Genomic DNA, 24,735 nt, shown 5'->3' with positions numbered 1-24,735 from the left:
ACGCTTACAAGCCCTCTATGCACAGAAGCCCACAGAAAAATCAGGCCATGTTCATATAAAGGACACTTCCCTCCCAGAAAATTTTAGATGATTCTGAACCCATTTTATTTATTTATGGGTCATGACCAGGGATGGAACCCATGCCCCCTGCATTGATGCAGAGTCTTAACCACTGGGTGGCCAGGGAAGTCCCTCTGAGCTCAATTTAAAAAATCATTTACTTGCAGGAAAAAAATAAAAAATCATTTACTAGGGGTTTTAAGGATTACATCTATTTAAACCCACAGGATAGTCAGGCCAGATTTTTTTAAAAAAAGAATTCTGTATACCATATATAAAACAGATCAACAATACAGTCCTAGTATATAGCACAGGGGACTATATTTAATATCTTGTAATAAACTATAATGGAAAACAATCTGAAAAGTCACACATGTGACTGAATCAAGAATGTTTGTCTACTATACACAAAGTAGACAAGCACCAAGGTCCCACTGTACAGCAAAGGGAACTATCAGCATATTCTATATTTTGTAATAAACTATAGTGGAAAAGAATCTGAAAAAGAAGACATACAAAACTGCATCACTAAAAAAAAAAACAAACCTGCATCACTTTGCTGTACACCCAAGACTAACAGAACATTGTAAATCAACTATAGCTCAATTTGAAAAAAAAAAAGAAACTTGTGTTCCCACAATGAAGCTGTCATATGAATGTGGGGAAGTTAGTTTGGGGATGCTGGTGATTCTAAACCATTAGTGTAGGCGGCCAGGTTTCAGAATTGCTTAATTTCAGAGGGCTCTAAATATCAAACCAAAAATGATAAAACAGCAGGCTAAAAGGCAAATAAGGAGATGAACTGAAAGGAAAAGTGGCAGAGGCTCCAAATTACTCAACTCTCTCCCTGGCTCTGGGTCTCTGTGTTGCTGCTGTTCAGTCGCTAAGTTGCGTCCGACTCTTTGCGACCTCAGGGACTGTAACCCACCAGCCTCCTCTGTCCATGGGATTCTCCAGGTTGCCATTTCCTTCTCCAGGGGATCTTCCTGATCCAGGGATCAAACTTGAGTCTCCTGCTTGGCAGGCCGATTCCTTGCCACTGAGCTACCAGGGTCGTCGGGGTAGATGCCCACTATACCAGGAGTCTGAGGTTCTACCCACAATGAATTCATGAGTTACAATAACATCAGTAGAAGTCACTCTGCCCTTAAACTACAGAACATGTATATTCAGTGGGGATTCCTGCCTGACTCAAAAAGCCTTCTCATCTCACACACTGAACCTACACCCCCAGATAAAAGCCAAAGACAGGGCCTAACTTCCAGTGGGGAATTCCTGAAGGTGGCGAGTTTCAACAGTGACTGCTGCGTACCTGGTGAGCTCAGAAGGATTGTCTCACAGGATGTGCCGAGGGCATTGTAGGCACAACACTTCACCAGGAACCCTTTGACGGCCTCGCTCATGTTCAGCGTGCTGCTCGATATCCACTGTCCAAATACTTTCCTGTTGGCCTTTTTATTCCATATTCCTTCTGTGATTTCTTCTGTGCAGCTGAAAAGAAATGGCAGAGAAGTCAGAGGGGTGTGGCTGTCATCAGACTGGAAGTGAGGGTTTCTCTAATGGGGTCTGTAAGAGACACATCTATTATACGTTATCAGAAACAATCTATGATCATTGAGAATTATGGTCGACTAGGAAGGTAAGCATTTGAAATGCTCTAGCGTTTCTTCTTAAACTGAATTCACGAGAAAGCGTCAGTATGTCAGAGAGAGTTTCATGTTCTTCTAACACAAGAGAGGCCAAGGTCCGCATTACTTGGGGGACTTGTCTGAGCACTTCTTCCAGATCCAAGATGGTATCGGGTACCCATCAGAGGAGCAAGAAGCCTGGCTTGCAGATGCCTCGGCAAGCACTTGAGGTTTCCCTGCAGAAAACAAGAGGACAGACAAGCTCGTGGAGTAATGCACTTTTCAGAAAGGGTTTCAAAGTCAGGTTTATATAGGCTGCCCATGCACTGTAAGCAGTTTTGCTTCTTGGAGGGTGTCTCAGGCAGGACTCAGAGCGGGGGGTCCTTTCCCCTTGTCATGTCACCGTCGGTGCGGGCAGCCCTACCACCTCTCTGGGGAGCACCCCCTGTCCATCACTAGACCCTTCCTGGAGAGGTTGCAGGTGTAGACTCTATCTACTTGCTCACCCTAAAATGAGTATTAGCTTCAGGAGAAGCATCTGCAGAAAAAGTCCAACAAAAGGTACTCGCCTCTTTTCATAGACCAAAGAAACAAAAATTATTGAAACAACTAAATGGCAGGTAGTATGACTTTTGGCCTTTTCTTAACATGATCTTTCAAAGTACTAAAGCCAATAAAGTGACGCACTAAAGCACCTTCAGAGAGGACCTGGACTCAGCATCTTAACTTAAACGGATGAGCCCAGAAAGAGGTCTGTGTATCAGCAGAGCCAGGAGATGTGAAAGTACAATTTCAGAACACTTCCACAGGTCAAAACAGTTTCATCACACTCCTTCCCGAAGCCATTGCTTAGCTCTTTCTGGTCCGAGTTAATGCATCATTAAGGAGTCACAAGAGTGAAATAAAATTTCTTGACTACTTCACTTCTGTTTTGTTTTGTTTTTTTAAATTTCGATTTATTTATTTTTAACTGGAGGATAATTACTCCACAATATTGCGTTGGTTTCTGCCATACATCAACATGAATCAGCCATGGGTATGAGCACGTCCCCTCCCTCTTGAACCTCCTCGCACCTCCCACCCCGTCCCACCCCTGTAGGTGTCACAGAGCCCTGGTTTGCGCTCCCTGCCTTGTACAGCAAATCCCCCTGGCTGTCTAATTTAATATGGTAATATATGTCTCCATGCTACTCTCTCCATTCATCCCATCCTCTTCACTTACTTCTTATATTCAGCGTGAACTCTTTTGTGAACTGGGCGTCATCATTTTCTGCATGGAAGATATACTGTCCTGGCTGGTGTTTATGATTGCAAAACTTAGATATGCTGTTGGGAAAAGAGTTAAAGACAGACTTAGCCAGATTCTTTGAGGAGATGCTGAAATGAGTGATGGTGTGCTTGGGGGGAGTCTCCCTGGAGACACTTCAGTCTCTCAAGCTCAGTGGACAGGAGGTGTCTTCACTTGCTACTCAAAGTGTGGTCCACAAACAGGCAGCGTCAGCCTCAATATTATCTGGGAATTTGTTAGAAACACGAAGCCCCAGCCCCCGCCCCCGCCCCCGCCCAACACCTACAGACTGAGAGTCTGCATTTTAAGATCATTTCCTTGTGATTCACACGCACATCACAGGTTGAGAAGCACTGATCCAGGCTGGGGCTCCTAAGAGAGACAAGAAGGTTCCAGCCCCTATGGTTACATCCATTCCAGACTAGTCTGACTTCCCAGAAACATGGAAAAACCTTGGCGGGTGGCAGAGCCCATGACCCCCCAACCTCCTGAAGGGACAGCTCTCTGATGTTGGTCCAAGGCAGGACCTATGACCAGCCCTTGACTCCCATAGCAATTAACAGCGACGAGGGCTCAAATCCACTGAGTTTGTCCAGAAATCTCCGGGTGGTCTCAGCAGGCTCTACTATCTACTTGGAGTGCTCATCCGTCATACCTACCAGGTATCTGGTATTGGGGATTACCCGTCATACCTACCAGGTACCTCGTACAGGGGATCAAGTGGAGCCAACTGATCAGGGACCCTGGAAAACAACCTAATTATTTAGACCTGATGGAGAAAGCAGGGAGGGGATGCTGTGGACTCCTAAGCAGGAGAGGAAAGTTACGAACAGGATTTCAGTTTAGAGTGAAATGCAGCAGCAAAGTGTATGGAAGGGAAGTCTGGAAGTAGTTGTTCAAGTAACCCAGCAAGTCCTTCATTCATTCATGGATTCACTCATTCATTCTCCCATCAATGGCACAGGCTGTTTGTGGGAGGAATTCGGAATACAACAGTCAGTCAGAAAAATCAGGTTTCTGTTCTCACAGAACGTAGAGTTTGAAGGCAGACAAATAAATATGCAGCTACGGTACGATGTGGGACGTCGTAGGGGAGGAGAAGTAAAAGGTCAGATTTGAGAGCTCAGAGTGGGAAAAGATGAGTGTTGTCGAAGGCAGGGAAAACAGGGAGGGAGTGGAAACAGCCAACCCAAGAGGCACCAGGACCATCAGAGGCAGCAGGTGCAGAACCAGATGTGAAGATGAAGAAGAGAACAGAATCCCAGCTGATTCCTGAGTCAAACCACCCGCCTAGCAACTGACAGAGCAGCTTCTGAGTACCGGTTTACCTGGCGCCAACGTTCTGCAACCTTAACTTAGAAGCTCAAAGGTAATTCTGACTGTGGACAGTGATGGGAGATTCCATTTCCTACCAAGTGAGCATCTAACAAGATTTTTGTTTGCCTCGTTGATAAGAAGGCTGAAGAGGCAGAAAGGGGACTTTCTTACCTTGACCTACTTCTGGACAACAAGAAGGAAATGGTTGCTGCAGTGGAAAATGACAGAAAGATGGGGGGAAAGCCAAATTATAACTTTAGGGAGAAAAGTAAGCAACACTACATGCAACCCCCAGACTTTACAAAGGCAGGGTTTAAGTGGTCTGAGAAAAGAAAGATGTGAGCTTCCACAAGCGAAAATGTAATTCTCACTGGACAATAGCCAAAGACTCTGAAAAGGAACAACAGATTAAAAATGAAGCCAGTCTGGCTGGCCAGGTACCATGCTTAAAAGCATCATTCAATTTGATAAAGAAATGACCAATACAACAATTGATAATTGTGTAGACCAAAGCTATCTGGTTTGTCTTTTTTTTTTTTAAAGTGGAGACTGCATTGTTTTTATTTTTTTTTCGGCTGCACCACTGGCATGTAGGATCCTAGTTCCCCAACCAGGGATCGAACATTGGAAGTCCAGAGTCTTAACCACTGGACTGCCAGGGAAGTCCCAGAAATCTTTTCTTGAACGGTTTCCCTCCTAAGTCCCTTGTGCTATCTGAATGGAGCCTGACTTGCCATGGATAGATGAGATAGTATCTGAAACATTCTCGCTCTTCCAGGTAGGAAACTGGTCACAGAAACAGCCCGGACAAAGAAATTGAATATTCAGGTCCTCTTCAACCACTTGTCTGCTTATCCTATTTATGGCAGTTGACCCCTGCAAGGGCAACGACTGCAGTGCTGACCCTCCCCTGGAAACTCCAGGAGGACTAACCAGTTAGAACCAGGGAGTTTCAAAACTTCCTCTTTCCCTGGGACTTTTCTGAAAATGGCCAGCAGGCAGGAGATGGGAGATCAGGAAATGAATTCACGGTGAAATACCTTTGGTGACTAAGATGTATTTTCAGTACAACTATGAGAAGGGATTTCTCCTCTGTTATGAGCAAAATGTAGGTGATTTTCAGTTTTTATTTGGCGGCCAGAGGGGAGGAGTTGAGAAGGCACAGGTCTTTCCCACAGCGCAGGGAGTAATTTCACTAGAAAGAAGGCTTTGTTCAAAGAGCAAGGGATGATGAAAGACAAACCAGAGGACCGGGAATAATAAAGTGCAGGTTGGGGAAGCTGAGAGCTTCTGAAACTGGAGAGTCAGGGGCTGGCAAGACTGGGGGACTCCACGTGGCACTGGGAGGCCCCATCAGGAGACCCTGCCCATTCAGATGGCGGGGTGTGGAGCAGGCACAGTCCGGCTAAAGTTGAACCCGGTCCACACATGTTTCTGTCCAGGGTCAGACACAGGGGCGGGAGAGCTGCTGCTGATTTTATGTCACTCTACATAATACTAAGCTCACTTTTATTTTATTTCAGGGCAGCCCAGAATCCTGGAGAAATATAATCATTAAAAACCCAATAGTGGGCACTTCCCTGGCAGTCAAGTGGTGAAAACTCCATGCTTCCAATGCAGGGGGCATGGGCTCGATCCCTGGGTGGGGAACCTAAGATGACACATGCCTTGCAGCCAAAATATAAGAAAAGAAAAATTTCAAGACATTTTAAACCAAGAAAAATCCCCAATAGTGAAGCATGGCACATTTCAAAAGGAGGCACACTTTTATTTCTAATAAGCAAAGCGCACATGTGGATGTTTGTTCTCTCACACACAGGGTGTGAGAATCTTGAACATTTGAAATGAGCTGGTGTCCAGAGGCTGTACCAGAGTGATGGTTACAAACACAGGCTTTGACTCTGCTATCACCCGGGCTTCCCTGGCGGCTCAGCCTGCCAAGGATCTGCCTGCAATGCGGGAGACCCAGCTTCCATCCCTGGGTCGGGAAGGTCCTCTAGAGAAGGGAATGGCAACCCCACTCCAGTATTCTTGCCTGGAGAATCCCACGGACAGAGGAGCCTGGTGGGCTACAGTCTGTGGGGTCACAAAGAGTTGGGCATGACTGAGTGACTAATGCACACCGCTATCATCCAGTGGTGTGACCTTGGACAAGTCATCAAACCTCTCTGTTCTGGTTTCCTTATCTGCAAAATGAAGATAGTATCTACCTTATGTGGTTGTTAGGGTAGTTTTTGTTAAATTTTTATTAAAGCAGTTTTGCATAAACTGTTTATAATAGTGCCTAGCTGTTGTTCGGTTGCTAAGTTGTGCCCGACTCTTTGCAACCCCAAGGACTGTAGCCCGTCAGGCTCCTCTGTCCGTGGGATTTTCCAGGCAAGAATACTGGAGTGGGTTACCATTTCTTTCTCCAGTAATTGTGCCTAGAACATAGTAAACATGATAAACTTGTTAGATCATCATTACTATGAGGCTTATTAAGTCTGGGAATCATTTTGAATAAAAAAGACATTTAGAAGCTTTACTCTGGGGTATACCTTGTGAGGAAGTCACATTAAAACAAAGACGCAAAGAAAAAAAAAAACTTAAGTAAATGCCCATCAAGGAGTTAGTCAAAATCTTCTGAAAAGTGGAATATCATATAGCCATAAAAGTAATCATGTAAATAATAATACACTTATTAACATAGCAAGAGATGATATTTTAAAGGGAAAAATCAGGTGATAAATGGCACAATTAATTTCATGTTTATACAAAAACCTATACTTCTGTTTCTATCATGGCAGTTACATAGGCAAAGTCTGAAATATAAACCCTGGTAGTGGAACTGCGGGTGTTATATCTTTTTTCTTTTTAAGGCAATTTCAGAAAATAAGAGTGAATGAAAGGGACTGACTTTGCCCTATGTCTGGGGTAAGTAACATAACCTGTTTCCATATTTCATAAAATGGGATGATGGGATCAAATGAGATGATCTGTATAAAACTGGCACATTGCAAGGGATCAAAGAAGTTTCTTTTGTTCTCAGTGAGGCTTCATGACCTGGTCAATACCTTACAACTGAGTGGACAGGATTTGGAAACTCCCACTGTTCACTACAAGCAAACATCTTCCCCTCGTGTTTATTACACTCAAGGCTCATCTCCTTCGGGGAACCAAAACAGTCCTTCCAAAGAATCTCAATGCAATCCTTCAATCACATATCGTGTATTGACTTGAGAGCTGGCCTTTCTGTTTGTCCTGAGAAGGACCATGGCTCATCACCCGGAACCTACACTCCACCATACCGCTGGTACCAGGAAGCGCTCAGTTAATGCCTGTTGTGGGCAGAACTCAGACTGGTAGAGTTGGAAAATTATATATTTCAGGAAAAAAGAAAATACAGAAATCTGGCATGCCTAAGGAGAGTCTCTCAGAAGAGACTATTTAAATAATTATAACATCCTAATAAGTTGTTTTGGGGATGGGTGTGTGTGTGTTTAATCATGAAATTAGGAAAAGCTAAGGCAGATTTGTTTGTAAGTCTACAGAGATATGAAATTAAGCAAACGAACAGACGAAATATCCTAGAACCTTTTCCCAAGACCTGGTTATCAGGGCTGCTGGAAAGTTACAATTCATAAAACGTAAACATAAAGGCAAACCCTAATAAACTCTGTGCAATATTTAAGGAAGTAAATTGGAGAAACGAAGCTGTGAAGGTGGGGGAAGCTGCTAGATTTCTGGCGCACACACGACCACACCAAAGCTTTTTCAGGAGTACTGTTATTACGAGACCTTTCGGTTACACAGAAAAACTGGTGGCACTTTGCTTCTAAAGTCCTCTCCTGCCACATGATGAAAATTCTGTACTTCATCAACAAAATTCAGTTTGACTAAATAGTTGAAATTGAGTGGTGGGTAAAGGATGCTCACTGTACTATCCCCTGAGTTCATTCATAAATTGGGAACTTTTTATAATAAAAAAATGGAAAAGAACTCAGAATTTATTCTGCATCCCCAGTTACAACATAGAGCCTCATGTAGACAGCAGAAGACATTGAAAGCACTCGTACTCAATTTTTTTGGTCGTTCATCTTTTATTCAATATTTTGAGTGTCTTTCATGATGGAGGAGGCTCTATCTCACCTGGCATTGTGAGTCAAGTGGGCCATCACACTCACTGCATCATTTTCATCAATTAATATTGTAGCTCTTCAAGAACTTTTTAAATAAAGTAAGCACTGAGTGTTAGGTGTTGTGGTGAGTGCACATTTTGAATTGATTTCTGGGAGGTGATGATGAATTCATTCATTTACTAAATAGCTGTTGACTATTTACTAAATAGCTGTTGCCTTGTACAATAGCACAAGGCATTGTACAACACCTTTCTAAAAAGACAGAAAAATGACAATGCCTATCCCCACAGTGGGATTCAACACACAAGAGGCTAACTGTATCACCCGGTAACTAGGGGTGAGAGGTACACATCACTATAGGCGTCAAGATCTTCCCTAATTTATCCATTTAGTGCCTCTTGAAGATAACTACTTGGGGTCAGGGGTGCAGGTTGTGGTCATGGAATGAAACCATCTAGATTAACTAGATTGGCCCGAGACCCACATATGTCAGAGACACGGTCCTCTCATCAGTGAGTCTGTCAGATCTTAAGAATGGTGCCAGGTGTCACCAGCACACATAGCAACGACCTCCCAGGTGGGCCCTGGCACTGAAATGTGCCTGCATAACTTGAGGGAGTTGAGGGGGAGACATCACCTTGTTCACGCTTGCAGCCCCTGACGGCACTGAGCCCACTGGGAAGGCATTAAAGGAATATTTGTTGAACTAAATTGAACTGATCATCTATCTCTTTGAATCAATTTTGCAAGAGAATCCTGTAGAAGTGAGAGCTTCTCTGACGCTGGGTGACACCACAAAGAACAGGGAAAGGGGTGGCACGGGCATCCTACACACAAGTAGTCAACTCAACCAGCAGGAGGAGGACTGAGCCCCTACCTTCTACTTTCAGAAGTTTGATGGTTCAGAATAAGGGCTTATGACAATGGGGTGACGCCCCCCCTCCAAGGCAGTGGTTCTCCACCACAGGAACTTTTTCCCACCAGGGGACATCCAGCAATGTCCGCAGATATTTTAAGTTGTCACAAGTGGGGTGAGTGGTGCTACTGACATCCACGGGGTGGAGAGCTGGGACTCGGCAGAATATCCTACCACACAGAAGAAAGAGTCCACCACCACCCCCAGCACCCTGAGTGGAGAATTACCCAGCCCAGGATGTCAACAGTCTGTTGTTGAGAAGCCCTGAGTTAGGGGACTGTGAGTCCATCCAAAGGCTGCCTTCTTAATTTAAAAATGAATGCTTTGAACGTTAGGAGGTTTGGGCAAGAGAGGACAGACAGTTCCACGCAAACTCTGCATTATAGTGTGTTTTTTAAAATGCACACAAGGGAATTTCCTGGTGGTCCAGTGGCTAAGACGCCACACTCCCAATACAGGGGGACAGGGTTCAATCCTAGTCATGGAACTAGATCCCACATGCCTCAGCTAACATCTGGCACAGCTGGATAAATAAATAAAATAAATATTTCAAAAATTAACTGACTTCTAAACTAAAAGGTCTTTTTAAAAAATAAAAAAGCAAACAAAGATCAGCTACAAATCACTTTGGGGTATAGAACAGCATGGTCATCAGGAAACAGAGAAGAATCAAGATGAAAAGAGCTTGAATTTCCCTGGTGGTTAAGAATCCGCCTGCCAATGAAGGGGACATGGGTTCAATCCCTGGTCTGGGAAAGATTCCACATGCCGTGGGGCAACTGATCCAACATGCCCTGAAGCCCACGGCTCTTCAACAAGAGACGCCACCTCAATAGGAAGCCTGAGCACCAGAGCCAAGAGAAGCCACCACTCTCTGCAACTAGAGAAAGCCCGGGCACAGCAACAAAGACCCAGTGCAGTCAAAATTAAATAAATAAAACATTTTTTAAAAAGATGCTGCTGCTGCTGCTAAGTCGCTTCAGTTGTGTCCCACAAGGCTACCACATCCCTGGGATTCTCCAGGCAAGAACACTGGAGTGGGTTGCCATTTCCTTCTCCAATGCATGAAAGTGAAAAGTGAAAGTGAAGACAAGAGCTTAACTCTGACTCGTCTCCTAGACCTGTGCCATCCAACAGGAATATAATGCAAGCCACATAACGTAATTTTAAAGTTTCCAGTTAACCACCTAAAAAAGTGAAAAGGAGTAAACAGTAATGGTAGATTTATTGAACTTAATATATCTAAAATACTATCATCTTAACATATAATCAAGATAAAAATTATTGAGATATTTCACATCCTATTTCTCATACTAAGTCCTAAAAACTTGGTGTGCATGTTACAGCCACAGTGCATCTCCACTGGGACCAGCCAAATGTCAAGCTCTCAACAGCCGTGTGTGGCTGGTGGATCCGTACCGCACAGCCCAGGACGAGACCTGTGACAGGAATCACCAGAGTTTCTCATTAAACACACAGACTCTGGATGCAGTACGCATCCGAAATTACTCAAGTGTGGTTATTAAAGGGCAAAGTAACAGGTGCACCCCAGAGAACCAACTCTTGACCGTAGTTTCTTTTGTGACTGAACTTTAGCATCTAAACTCAACAGCCAGCGACTAGCAAAGGAGATTAATCCAAGCCCTGACATGGCACCTTGGAACAACGTTCAGCTGTGCTCCACATGTTCTGCAAGTCAGCTGTAATGTCAAGAAAAATATATTTTGATGGTGAAAACCACTGCAGAATCAGTATATTGTGATAAAAATTGGAACAAGAATCAACTGTGCAGTATTCTTTTAAAAAATGTAGCCTTTGGGGGTTGTGCCCCGATTTTGGTTCATCGTGTCTAAAATGGGAGCAAGGAATCCACATTTTTAATATCCACCCAGATGATTCCTATACAGTTGGTTTATGGACTCACATTGAGAATCAGTGGTTTACCATAAACCCATCGACTTGTTTAAGACATGACAGGTGCCTCTCCACTCATAGTCTATCCTGAAACCATTGTTACCAGGGATTAGTTTTAAGAGATAGGAAGCATCAGAGCCATAGGATATACAAGGAAGAGCTGTTCTTTTGAGGGAAAAAGAGAGATAAATTCGGAGTTTGGGATTAATATATACCCACTACTATATGTAAAATAGGATAACAACAGGACCTACTGGTTAGCACAGGGAACTGCACTCAATATCTTGTAATAATCTATAATGGGAAAGGAGCTGAAAAAGAATATATGTATGTATAAGAGGCTTCCCTGATGCCTTCCCAGTGGTAAAGAATCCGCCTGCTAATGAAGGAGATTCAGGTTCAGTCCCCCAGTCGGGAAGATCCCCTGGAGAAGGAAATGGCAACCCACTCCAGTATTCTTGCCTGGAAATTCCCATGGGCAGATGAGCCTGGCAGGTTACAGCCTATGGGGTTGCAACAGAATCAGACATGACTTAGCAACTACACAACAACAAAAAATATGTGTATAAATGAATCACTGTTCTGTACACCTGAAACTAACATAACATTGCAAATTAACTATCCTTCAACTTTAAAAACATGTTGATTTTTATTTTCCAAAGAGGGACTGAAGAATTTCTCCCATAAGAGAAACTTGAGTGCGGTTGGACAAACCCCCAGGAAAATGAGATTTTCCTTCAGCATTTATCCTTGGGCTATGTCTGTGTTTGTTTTTTGAAAACTCAAATCAATATACCTATAGGTAGTGTTTTCTGGTTTTCAGGGGTTTTACTTCCTCAGTTATCTGCCAAGGGGCTGAGAGAGACTTCATGTACCAGTAGCACATACCCTCAAATAGGAAGTAACTATCGGGTGACTCAGAAAATGCCGGACTCAAACTGACAATGGTTCTTTCTGTTTTTCATGAGTAGGTTACACTCTCTGAACTGATTAAAGAGTTGTCATTATGCCCTCAAGTCTGCTGCTTGCTTCCTCGTCTTCCATATCAACATGATAGCACATTAGCTCAAAGGTAACCAGAAGGGTCTGGCCGAGAATGATGATGCCTCCTGGACTCACCTGTACCCATCGTCCAGGCCACTTTGCTCACAAGGAAATGATTTTCGAGAGAAGGTCCATGTACATCTGATTTGTGGGTATGCTTTAAACCTGACAGAAAAACAAAACTCTTCATACTGGTCAATTTCATAGTCTTCATTTGATTTGGAAACGTTTATAAATCCCTTTTCTGTAAAAAAAAAAAAAAAGAATGCATTTCTAAATTAGATAATGAGATTCATATGGAAATATACTGAGATGATAAATTTTTATTCATCAGTTTTACGCAAGAAAACTGAGATTTGATAGCCTATCAAGAAACACATGAGTCCTGTCCCCAGTTAGAAGCCTGAGCATATCACCTTCTGATTACACTCAGAATTAGATGTGAGTAATTGATGCTCTTCCCAGAGAAATGTATAAAGACATCTACTGATTTTGCATACAATTTCAAGGGGTTGGAGGACTCCCCAAGCCTGGTGAACCGTGGACACAGAGGGACCCACCGACAATCCCTCAGTCAGAATGGCCTCCTCGTGACTTATCCCACATAAAATAATCTCAGGGCACAAATGAAAGAACAGCCTAGCCAGTAATACTCACAAGGTTTCCCTGGGGAATACTTCCTTGTTAGTTTGATAAGAGAATCTCTTTATTTCTCAGCATTTTCAAAGTAGATGGCTAAAGGCTGCCACCTACTCTGAGATCACTTTAAAAAAAAAAAATTATTGGAGTCTCTGAGATTACTTAAAGCAGGGTTATTGTCAGATCCTACACAGCCCACCCAAATTTCCATTTCCTCAAGGCTCAGTGGTAAAGAATCCACCTGCCAATGCAGGAGACACGGGTTCAATCCCTGGGTCGGGAATATCCCCTGGAAAAGGAAGTGGCTGCCCACTCCAGTATTCTTGCCTGGAGAATCCCATGGACAGAAGAGCCTGGTGGACTACAATCCATGGGGTCCCAAAAGAGTCGGACACAACCGAGTGACTAAACAACAAGTGTGTGTTGGGCTTTCTCAGCCTCTGCTCTCTGCCCTTAAGGGGCAGTTCTCAGGTAGTTCTTAGAACAAGTGCTTCTTAATGGTGCATTTTGCATCTGGCTCTCTGCCACGTCCGGGACTACAAGGATAGAAGGGATTATTCCTGTCCTTAGGAACCTTCCAGCCTACTGGAAGACAAAAATCCACAAACAGAGGGTCACATTACAATGTGATGAGTGCAAAAACAGTGGCGTTCAAGTGGGCTCAGGCTCGGTTTAACCAGAAAAGGAAGGGAGGGGGCAGCTTGTATTGATTTCACAAAGTTATCCTAATTCAATTTCTCTCTCAACTTTTTGATACTAACCTTATACTGAAGGCAGAATGTGCAGCACCTACGTTACACTCCACACTAAAACAACTAAAAACACGAGTACAGATTATGTGCGCAGCTGCATTACCTAGGATGGTGACCAAAGCTGATTTACTGGGATGCTCTGAAGAGGAACAAGTGTAATAGCCAGTGTCGTTTCTTCCCACTGATGATACAAAAGCAAACAGAATCCGTATCATAGTTCTGTTTGTGGAATAGGTACTCATCTCAAAGTAGCTGCCCTAGATTTTAATATAAAACAGAGTTTGAATGGAGTGATTTCCACTTGGATTCTTGGTTCATTTTTCTGCATTTCAGAATACAAGCTCATCCTCTCACCTCTTCCAGAGCTTTATTCTCTAATTCCCAGCTGAGCCCGAATCCGTGGTTTACGTGAATGGCTTTGCACCTTATCCATAAGGGTTCCCCTACTTTAAGAAATAATTGTGGCGGTGTGGTCTGAGGAGTCTGGTTTAGATCTAGAAGATGAAAAAATCCCGGGTAAGAAAAAAAAGTGATTCCCCCCTGCACCACACAATATATCCTGAACATTCTGCAGAATAAAGGTTTTAATGGTATCTCAGGGCTTCCCTGGGGGCTCAGTGGTAGAGAATCCGCCTGAGACACAGGTTCCATCCCTGGTCCACGAAAATCCCACATGCCGTGGAGCAACTAAGTCCATGGGTCACAACTACTGAGCTTCTGCTCTAGAGCCTGGGAGCCGCAACTACTGAAGCCCACACGCCCTAGAGCCTGTGCTACATAACAAGAGAAGCTACCACAATGAGAGGTCCATGCACCACAACTACAGAGTAGCCCCCCATTTGCCGCAGCTAGAGAAAAGCCGGTGCACCAACAAAGACCCAGCACAGCCAAAAAGAAATAAATACATTTTTTAAAAAAGATTTTAATGGCATCTTAAATGTTACCAACTATCCCAAAATAAAAAGATCTTTCAGAGATTAAGTTGTCTTTTATGAAGAAATGAGCACAGAAAGAATCCATAATATTACACTGAAAATGGCCTGAAGGAACTACAGCATTTTTGAAACTGAGTGAGGACCTAAGGGGTGATGATTAGTCCCAGACTGTCTCCGAGGAACTATCACAGAAAACAGACGGACACAATGTCATGGTCTTACCTATAGTGAAGAGCTTGGTACATTCCCTGCCCAGCTCATTTCTTGCACAGCACCTGATATCTGTTCCAAATAACTCATGGAGGACGCTCTCCTCCTTTGTGACGACAGCTGGACTCTCTCCTCTACAGCTGCAATTAAAAAAGACATGTCAGTTGACTAAACACCTTTTAAAATGACAAGTGAGTATTCAGGAGAAGAACCAGATAAAAGGTTGTAGAGTTTAACAGCCTGATAAGAAAATAAAGATAGGAGCAGGTCATAGGCAAACCAATTCATACTGATGGTACCCGCACCACCCACGGAGTTCTTAAGGGAACTAGTTAGTTATTCATCACCTCACCTAATTAGAATAACGCTGGAGAGAATCACATAATAAGAGTTCAAAAAGTTTTGAGAAAAGTATGGATACTAAAGGGGAAAGGGGGGTGGGAGGAACTGGAAGATTGGGACTGACATATATACACTATTGATGGTCTGTATAAAATAGAAAACAGCATGTGTAAAATAGGTAACAGTATGTATAAAACAGATAACTAATGAGAACATGGGCTTTCCTGGTGGCTCAGAGGTAAAGAATCCGCCTGAAAATGCAGGAGACAAGGGTTCAGTCTCTGGCTCGGGAAGACCCCTGGAGAAGGGAATGGCTTGACCTACTCCAGTGTTCTTGCCTGGGAAACCCCGTGGACAGAGGAGCCGGGCGGGCTACAGTCCATGGGGTCACAAAAGAGTTGAACACAACTTAGCGACTAAACAACAAATGAGAACATACTGTATAGCTCAGGGAACTCTACCTAATGCTCTGAGGTGACCTGATCGGTGAGGAAATCCAAAAGTGAGGGGATACTTGTACGCGTATGTCAGATTCGCTTTGCAGCACACTAGACACAACATGGTGAAGCAACTATGCTACAATAAAAATTAATTAAAAAAAAGATTTCGTGTCTGGTGACCTCTTGGTTGTTGTTAAACAGAGAAAACGAATGGAAGAACTGAGAAGAGACAGAAAAGCGGGGGCGGGGGTGGAGAAAATGGAGAAAAGGAAAAGCACAATTAGGTTTTAATACGGCAACAAGGTGTAGGTATCTCTGAAGCTCTGAAGAGGACCGGCAGTGAGACGGAGAGGGGCCAGGGTTGCAGAAGTGCCCAGGGTCCCCACAGGTCACAGCAGAGAGGGTGGTGTCCCCGGAGAGGGGCCAGCCACACCTGGGGATTTGGGCTTCCCAGTGGCTCAGTGCTAAAGAATCTGCCTGCAGTGCAGGAGACTCAGGTTTGATAACATCCCCTGGAGGGCACGGGAACCCACTCCAGTATCCGTGCCTGGAGAATCCCCAAGGACAGAGGAGCCTGTTGGGCTACCGTCCCTGGGGTCGCAACTTAGCACACACCACACGCACGGGGATTTGAGGGACTTCTCCCTGCCCTCTCCCCCCTCCCTAACTATAACCTTCCCCAAAGCAGGTACAGCTTTTGAAATAGTCACAGCTTTCTGTGACTACATACAGCTTCTGTGTATAGTCACTTTTCCCCTCTTTATCACTGTAGTCAAATATATTCATTTGTTTACACATTATTCCTTGAATTTTAAAAATGACAACAATAATTCTTTTTAAATCACAATAATAATTTTTTTTTTTTTTTGGCCAAGTGGTAAGGGAAATCTTAGTCCCCTGACCAGGATGGAACCTGAGTCCCCTGCATTGGAAGATCAGAGTCTAAACCACTGGACTATCAGGGAAGTCCCAATAATAATTAATCTTTAAGACAACAATAATTGCTTATTGTAGAAATGTTGGAAAATCCAGGAAAACCCAAAGAAAAGAATTTTAATTTGCCCATATTCCTACCACCATGAGATGACAAATGTTACTATTTTGCTGTGTGTAGCTTTCTAATCTTTTTCTTCTCTGTTCACACATTGCATTTATATCTATAGGTAATCTCTTTTTCCTTCAAAATGTAGGATCCCAGTTTTATCATTGGGCAACCTAATTTTTTTCCCCTCCTTCTCTTTAGTCCCATTTTTCTTTTCTTTTTTTTTTTTTAGTCCCATTTTTCAATGAAAGTTGTTTAGTACATTTTAATTGGTTCAAACAGCATGAATCCTTACTTTGTGGACACCTAGGTATAACACATTTATAAGGTACTTGCTATCTACTTACTATCATTGTTCTGTGTGTTTCACGTGTACTGATTCACTTCCTCATCAGAGCGCTCCTAATAAAGTTCAGACCGCTACTAGCCCCACACTTCTAATGAGGTGGGAAGGGATTAAATAACCCGTTCAAGGCCACACAGGTATAAGCACAGAAGGGTTCAGACCCAGGCAGATTCTGCATCTTCTAACAATCATACCTGCTATTCCAGAATACATGGAATAAGCACAAATTAAACATTCATTCACAGGGGATTTTTTTTCCTATAGGGGATTATACACTAAAACCTGGACCTGGGACTTCCCTGGGGGCCCAGCGACTAAGACTCCATGCATCCAATGCAGGGGGCCAGGGATCCATCCCTGGTCAGGGAACTAGATCCCGAACGCTGCAACTAAGACCCAGTGCAGCCAAATAAGATAAAATTAAAAAGTAAAAAATTTAAAAGCCTGGACCTTTTTTTAAAAAAACAAAAGTTAAACAACCGTTTATGACTTTATTTATTTGGCTGTGCTGGATCTGTGCTGTGTGTGGCCTTTCTCTGTAGCATGGTGACTGGGGGCTGCTCTCTAGCTGGGGTACGCCAGCTTCTCAGCACCGTGGATTCTCTTGCTGCGGAGCACGGGCTCTGGGGCGTGCAGGCTTCTGCCGTTGCTGCGCGTGGGCTCAGTACTTGTGGCTCCCAAGCTCTGGAGCACAGGTTCAATATCGTGACACCTGGGCTTAAGTGCTTGATCAGGGATCGAACCCATTTCTTCCGCATTGGCAGATGGTCCTTTACTACTGAGCCACCAGGGAAGCCCTGGACCTTTCTTTTTCCCCCAATAGAGTCAACAACCCTGTAACTTAAAGGGCGTTTATTCACGTCCTGTGATATGCAGGGAGGGTCCTATAGGTCAGTGACATGACCAATGGGGGGCTCCAAAGGCCCCCTCACTAAGATACCCCCCACTTTCCCCCTGGGAAGTCCACACCAATCATACTTTAAAAGGCGAAGTTTCTTGTTAGCATGGTGACAACTTGTACATACAGTATGATGTCAACTATATTAGAAAAAGACCACAACAGTGAAGTCATAAGCCGTTCTCACATCATACCTGTCACTCTGTGAATCGCAGAACACCCATTCCACCATCGGTTCTGGAACACTCTCTGAGATGCAGACCAAGGCGTCCTGATTTTCCATTTTTCTAAAGTAAGGTTTTCTTAATGTGTAAAGCACTGTATCTAAAGCATTATAAATTATTCATGTTTTAATATTAAAAATGTTTCATATGAAAAACATTTAAAAAAACTGTCTTAGTCTCCTCAAAAGAAGAATTCTACATCAAGAAAAGTTAATCTCTTATGTTATCGCAGTATCTTCCACTCCACTCCAAATATATACAATAACATAGCCCCTCCTCACCAATATATTAAACTCAACTCAGGCTGAAATGCTGACTGGCATTTATTCTCTTAGCTAATGTCTTTGGCTATTTCATGAATCCAAAGACAACTAAAGTTTAGTGGAGGGAAGCCAGGTAAAAACACAAATATCAATACACATGGGAAAAAGAAGAGCAGAAATAACATAAAGTCTATAACACTTACTTATCTAGTTTTGAGGCTCAGCTTTCTGCCCACATGGAGAAGGGAATGGCAACCCACTCCAGTATTCTTGCCCAGAGAATCCCCATGGACAGAGGAATCTGGTGGGCTACAGTTCATGGGGTTGCAAAGAGTTGGACACGACTGAGCAACTAACACTTTCTGCCCACAATTTTATCTAGAACTAGGCAGAAGTATAGTCAAATGGAGATAGAATTGAAACAGAATTAAGAGGTTTATTTTAACCTCTTATTCACATTGAACCTCCCCGCCCCCTTCCTCCTATCTTCCCCTCCCCCTCCCCACGGTGCTTATCATATCAACTCTACTTCTGCTTGGAACCCTTAGCGACAGAAGTTCATGACCTCCCAGAGTAGATCCTTCCAGTTTGGAACCTTTTTTTTTAAAAGAAAAAATGCTAAATTTCAATCTTCTTCCTTATAATCAATTGTTCTAAAATACCATAATACTTTATATATATATGCATATATGCATATATATACACCAAAGATAGACAAAGAGTAAATTCTGAAGCATAATAAATAAAAATGAAGATCCATGGACCCATGCTCTACTTAATAACTGGAATAATCATAAATACCTTTGAATCTACTTTCGTGTTTCTCTCCATGTCTCAACCCTAGGTTAACTTTATCCTGAATTTTGTGTTTGTCATTCTCAAACTTTAAAAAATGTCTGTACCACATAGATGGGTGGCCCCAAACAATATATTGGTTTGTTTGCTTGTTTCTGGGCTTCAACATGTGCAGTCACTCAATATGCAGTCCTTCACAATTTTAGTTATTCATCCAACCTTAAGACTCATCCATGGTTTTGCATGCATGTAGCTATGCTTAATTCAAAACTCTTGATGAAAGGGAAAGAGGAGAGTGAAAAAGTTGGCTTAAAACTCAACATTCAGAAAACTAAGATCATGGAATCTGGTCCCATCACTTCATGGCAAATGAATGGGGAAACAGTGGAAATAGTGACACACTTTATTTTGGGAGGCTCCAAAATCACTGCAGATGGTGACTGCAACCATGAAATTCAAAGACGCTTACTCCTTGGAAGAAAGTTATGACCAACCTAGACAGCATGTTAAAAAGCAGAGATATTTACTTTGCCAACAAAGGTCCATCTAGTCAAAGCTTTGGTTTTTCCAGTGGTCATGTATGGATGTGAGAGCTGGACTACAAAGAATGCTGAGAGCTGAAGAATTGATGCTTTTGAGCTGTGGTGTTGGAGAAGACTCTTGAGAGTCCCTTGGAGTGCAAGGAGATCCAACCAATCCATCCTAAAGGAAATCAGTCCTGAATATTCATTGGAAGGACTGATGCTGAAGCTGAAACTCCAAAACTTTGGCCACGTGATGCGAAGAGCTGACTCATTCGAAAAGACCCTGATGCTGGGAAAGACTGAAGGCGGGAGGAGAAGGGGACAACAGAGGATGAGATGGTTGGATGGCATCATGGACTCAATGGACATGAGTTTGAGTAAGCTCCAGGAGTTGGTGATGGACAGGGAGGCCTGGTGTGCTGCAGTCCATGGGGTCAGAGTCAGACACGACTGAGCAACTGAACTGAACCGATGCTTAATTCATTTTGCTACCACTACCTTGTGTTCCACTGGTGGATATATCACAGTCTACTGTTCCATCTTCTTGCAGGGGACATTTGGGTGTTTCTTGTAGTTTGAATCACCAACAGTGGTGCTATGAACATCCTATGCATTTCTACCAAGTCAGGTGTGTACATTCCTTTAACAATAGACCTTGGAGTGCAACTTCTGATTCCTACGGTGTGGATCCATGCACAGTGACAATTTGTTTCCAACCATCCGGTGGGTATAAAATCATATGTCATTGTGGTCTTTTTTAAGATAATTTAAAATATATTTATTTTTTATTTATTTTTGACCGTGCTGGATCTTTGTTGCTGAGCAGGCTTTTCTCTAGTTTCAGCGAGCAGGGCCTTCTGTCCCGTAGCGGTGCACGGGCTTCTTCTTGCGGTGGCTTCCCTTGTTGCAGAGCACGGACTCTAGAACATACAGGCTTCAGTTGTTGTGGCTCTGTGGCTCTAGGGCACAGGCTCATTAGTTGCGGTGCTCAGGCTTAGCTGCTCCAAGGCGTGTGGCATCATCTCATGGCATCAGGGACCGAACCTATGTCTCCTGCCTTGGCTAGCGGATTCTTATCCCCTGAGCCACCAGGGAAGCCCTTCACTGTGGTCTTAATTTGCATGTCTCAGCTATTAATTTAATATTTTTACTATACAGTGAAATACCTACTCATATCTTTTACTTTTCTACTAGTTTTTTTTCTTATTGATTTATAGAAGTTCTTTACCTATTATGACTATTCAATCCTTGTTGATTATGTGAATTACAAACATCTTTTCCCATTGTATCGTAGTTTTTACCATCTCTTCCTGTAGCTTCTGACCAGTGGTCCCAAGTCTACCTTCTAGAGCAATTTTTTTTTTTTAAGTGAAGCTTTGCTTCCATGGGAAAATCTTTCCAATATTTAAAATCATCCTGAGGTTAAGGAAGACCACGGCCATCGAAGATGTTTTTAACTAGTTAGCCCAGGTTTCCTGACTCACATCAGAAGAATTTCCTTTACGTTACACTGCAATCAATCTTCTGCTTTCCTCAAAATATTTCCTTTTCTTTGCTAAACATTCTTAATTCACTTAGCTTCTCCTAACTTAAGGAATTCCAAGATCTTCCCTATCCTGGTGGCTCTGTTTTGTCAATATTCATCTGCCAAAAATGTAGAACTGTAAATAGTAATTTTCCATGAATTTTCTTAACCCAGACATTACATTTTTGTGAATGCTGCCAAGGTTCAGATTTCCTTTTTTAGCAACCATAACATACTGTTGGTTAATACTGAACTTGTGGTTCACTAAACCCTTTCCTCTTTTTCATGTTGACTGCTGCCAAGTCTAACCCACCTGATTTTTTTGAATCCCACCACCCAGCAGCACCGTTAAAAGCAGTTGCAACTTACTTGAATGATTGTTGTGCTATTTTTACATTGTAAATCTTTTTCATTTGTACATTGTAGATCTTAAGTGAAAAAAAGTTGCCCTAAGTATAATAAAGACAGCAGAGGCACATTTACTTTATACAAATTCAACACTTGGCAAAAAACAGAGGGAAAGAAAGAGAGCAAAAAATCTCCCATTCTCTTCCAACCTGAGCGCTTCCTGTCTCAGAGGGGAGTGGAGGACTGGGGAGGGGTCAGGAACAAGACTAAAATCAAAGAGCAGTGAGAGGTACCTCTTGACTTTTGACCTTCTAGGGCTCCGGTTCTTTACATATCAGAGTAACTGGTGGGCTTTTCAAAACAAATGTTGACCGATTTTGACTTTGCCTGGCTTTTGCCAGACAGGCTGACTTTGGAGCCTAACACCGTGTCCCCAGCCCCATTCAGATGAGCCTTGTGGGAATCTAAATGGCTCTGCTGCTTGCAGCTCTGACTGCAAGACCCAGGGCAGGGAGGCCGTGAGTGCAGACCTGGCCAAGCTCAGCCTCCTGTCGTTGGGCCCTGCACCGCTATGGGCCGGGACACGCAGGTACTGCACCCGCCGCCCGCAAGTCACACCAAGGTGCAGCCAGGGAGCTTGATTTACCGTGGATGAACCAGAGGTTCTGGAGTGCTGCCCTGGCCCCTAAAGGCAGCGGGACCCATGTGGACATACACCTCTAGTCCCCGTTTGTCATGTGGGGTAAAGCAGTTGGGGGGAGGGGGTACAGGGCTGAGTCTGCACAACCTCGAGGCCTGGCAGAACTCGGTGGAGACAAGGAGAAGCCAGAAGACATGCCGGAGGTGGTTTTGCCAACTGCACAGCGTGTCCCCGTCCTCCCCTGGCCCCCCAAAACCCCGGGTGAGAACCTCTGCCTTGCTCCTGATGGTCTGCATAGCGATGGGGGCGTTGCGATGAACACAGCAGCCACCAGCTCCATATGGTTATCTAAATTCAACTTTCAATCAATTAAAATTAAAGAAAGTGACAACTTTGGTGCCCAGTCACACTGGCTATATTTCAAGTGTTCACCAGCCACCTGTGGCCAGTGGCTACCTTGCCGGACAGTGCAGACACAGACATTCTTGTTGCCTAAGCTCATGCGATCCTGTGAGATATGTCTGTGTATCCCCATTGGCTCAGAGAAGATGCCATGACCCACCCAAAGCGGTCACATCAGATCCAGAAAAAGGACTCAGGTCTTCTGACTCAAAGGTCAAAATGCTTTCCACTTCTTTGTCATCCGTCTGACAGTGAAAAAAAAATGGGGATCCCTAAAATAGAGGTTCTGAAGAGCACTCACTCTCAGTCTGTGGGTCACAGCAGAGTCTCAACAGGTGATGGGGGAGGTTGAAGTGAGTTCAATTAATTCAGCCACATGTCGAGGGAAACCTGGTTAAACTGTCTGGGGCACCTGGTAAGAGCTCTTGGATTCCAACCACCCCTTTAGAATATTGAGGAAACCTAGGAGCAAATGGCACTTACTTCTTATACTCACTGTAAACAATACTGTGTAATTGTTAGCTGCACTCTGAATCAAAAGGCGGTATTCTCCAGCTTGGGTTTCTGTCATTTTCAAAATGACCATGGAAAAAACTCCTCTGAAACACGAGAAAGAGAACTGGTTAATCTGGAAAACGTGTGAAACAAAAACCATCAAATTTCATACTGAGTCAGAAGGCAGTTGGGCAGCTCTGGTTCATCTCCGTGGAGAACAAAGCTCCTGTCCTGCGCCTGACACTCAGCTTGGGCCTTGTTAGTTTGACCGCGACCTTGATCCGGTCCCTCCCTGGGGAGTGTGTGCCTTCACCTCATGCTGCCTGAGTCCCTTGGAGGGAAAACTCCCGCCAAAACCACATAGACTTGGTGGGATGCCTTCCTTGGTAGCAGGGCATCATTCCTGCCAATGACAAAGCATCCAGGTGCCAGTCACCTGGTCACATGCCTTGGGGCCCCATTTGCAGAACCACACGACGGAACAAGCAAGATGTGCTGAGACTAAGAACAGTCCGTTTTGTACCCCATCCCTCCAGAGGGAAGAATTCGAGTAAAATCAGACACAAAGCATTTTCCTATGAGATAATAATTACACTGATACATCACATGGATGTAAGGAGAGAGATGTCTCAATGTGAGTATTTCTAAGTTTTCAGATACTTGGTAAAGATCAATCTGGCTAGGGGCCTTCGTTTCCCAGGTGGCACTAGTGGTAAAGAACCTGCCTGCCAATGCAGAAGATGTAAGAGATGTGGGTTCAATCCCTGGGTCAGGAAGATCCCCTGGAGGACGGCATGGCAACCCACTCCAGTATTCTTGCCTGGAGAATCCCCATGGACAGAGGAGACTGGCGGGTTACAGTCCATGGGGTCACAAAGAGTCGGACATGACTTAACAACCAAAAAACAACAACAAATATGTATTTTTTGCTCATGCAGGCATTTTGACGTGCTTTCTTTCTCTGAACTCTTCACATTCCTAGTATCATGTGTGAACTCTTGGGTATCTCATACAAAACTCTGAGATGGTTATCAGATCTGTCTGGTTATGAGTCTGAGAGCAGATTTAATTTCTGTGTGAGTGTGTGTGCATGCACAGGTGTGTGCTCAGTTGTGTCTTGACTCTTTGCGACCCCATGGACTGTAGCTCACCAGGCTCCTTTGTCCATGGGATTCTCCAGGTAAGAATACTGGAGTGGGTTGCCATTGCCTTCTCCAGGGGCTCTTCCCAACCCAGGGGTCGAACCCTTGTCTCTTGTGTCTCCTGTATTGGCAGGCCGATTCTTTACCACTGCACCACCTGGGAAGCCCTTAAATTCTATAACTCTTTGCTATGGAGAAGTTTCTAAAAATGTCTTGGTACTAGGTTAACTAACCCACAAAAGACCTATGACTTTGGCTGCCTGACCTACAACAAAAAAGGGCAATCTTTCAGCAGAGTAAAAAGAACCCTTATTTTTTACTTTTCTTTTTGGTCTCACTCCAGGAGCTGCTGTGGCATTTCATATATGCATATCTATATGTCTATATACCTATCTATCTATATAAATAATATATATGTATATATATGAGTCTCTAAGAAGAGATTTCATTTTGTTTTGCTGGAATTCTGTGGTGTGCAGAAAAAATGA

The 24,735-nt window shown here is 43.6% G+C and overlaps 1 protein-coding gene across 1 annotated transcript in view; it reads right to left on the bottom strand.

Annotated features, from left to right (window-relative positions):
• The window catches only part of FLT3 (fms related receptor tyrosine kinase 3), a 67,260-nt gene that overhangs the window by 19,825 nt on the left and 22,700 nt on the right, over nucleotides 1-24,735 (bottom strand). The window contains exons 4-12 of the mRNA XM_043478255.1: nucleotides 23,094-23,209; nucleotides 18,084-18,213; nucleotides 14,834-14,961; nucleotides 14,031-14,170; nucleotides 13,780-13,933; nucleotides 12,361-12,529; nucleotides 2,911-3,014; nucleotides 1,816-1,924; nucleotides 1,373-1,551 (exon numbers count right to left, since the gene is read on the bottom strand). Of these exons, the coding sequence (XP_043334190.1) occupies nucleotides 1,373-1,551; nucleotides 1,816-1,924; nucleotides 2,911-3,014; nucleotides 12,361-12,529; nucleotides 13,780-13,933; nucleotides 14,031-14,170; nucleotides 14,834-14,961; nucleotides 18,084-18,213; nucleotides 23,094-23,209 (1,229 nt within the window). The remainder of the gene's footprint in view (nucleotides 1-1,372; nucleotides 1,552-1,815; nucleotides 1,925-2,910; nucleotides 3,015-12,360; nucleotides 12,530-13,779; nucleotides 13,934-14,030; nucleotides 14,171-14,833; nucleotides 14,962-18,083; nucleotides 18,214-23,093; nucleotides 23,210-24,735) is intronic.

This window comes from Cervus canadensis, chromosome 9 (genome assembly GCF_019320065.1).
Source record: "Cervus canadensis isolate Bull #8, Minnesota chromosome 9, ASM1932006v1, whole genome shotgun sequence".
Classification (NCBI taxonomy): Eukaryota; Metazoa; Chordata; class Mammalia; order Artiodactyla; family Cervidae; genus Cervus; species Cervus canadensis.
The sequence above is the reverse complement of the archived record's forward strand: the minus strand, read 5'-3'. Positions and strand labels throughout refer to the sequence as shown.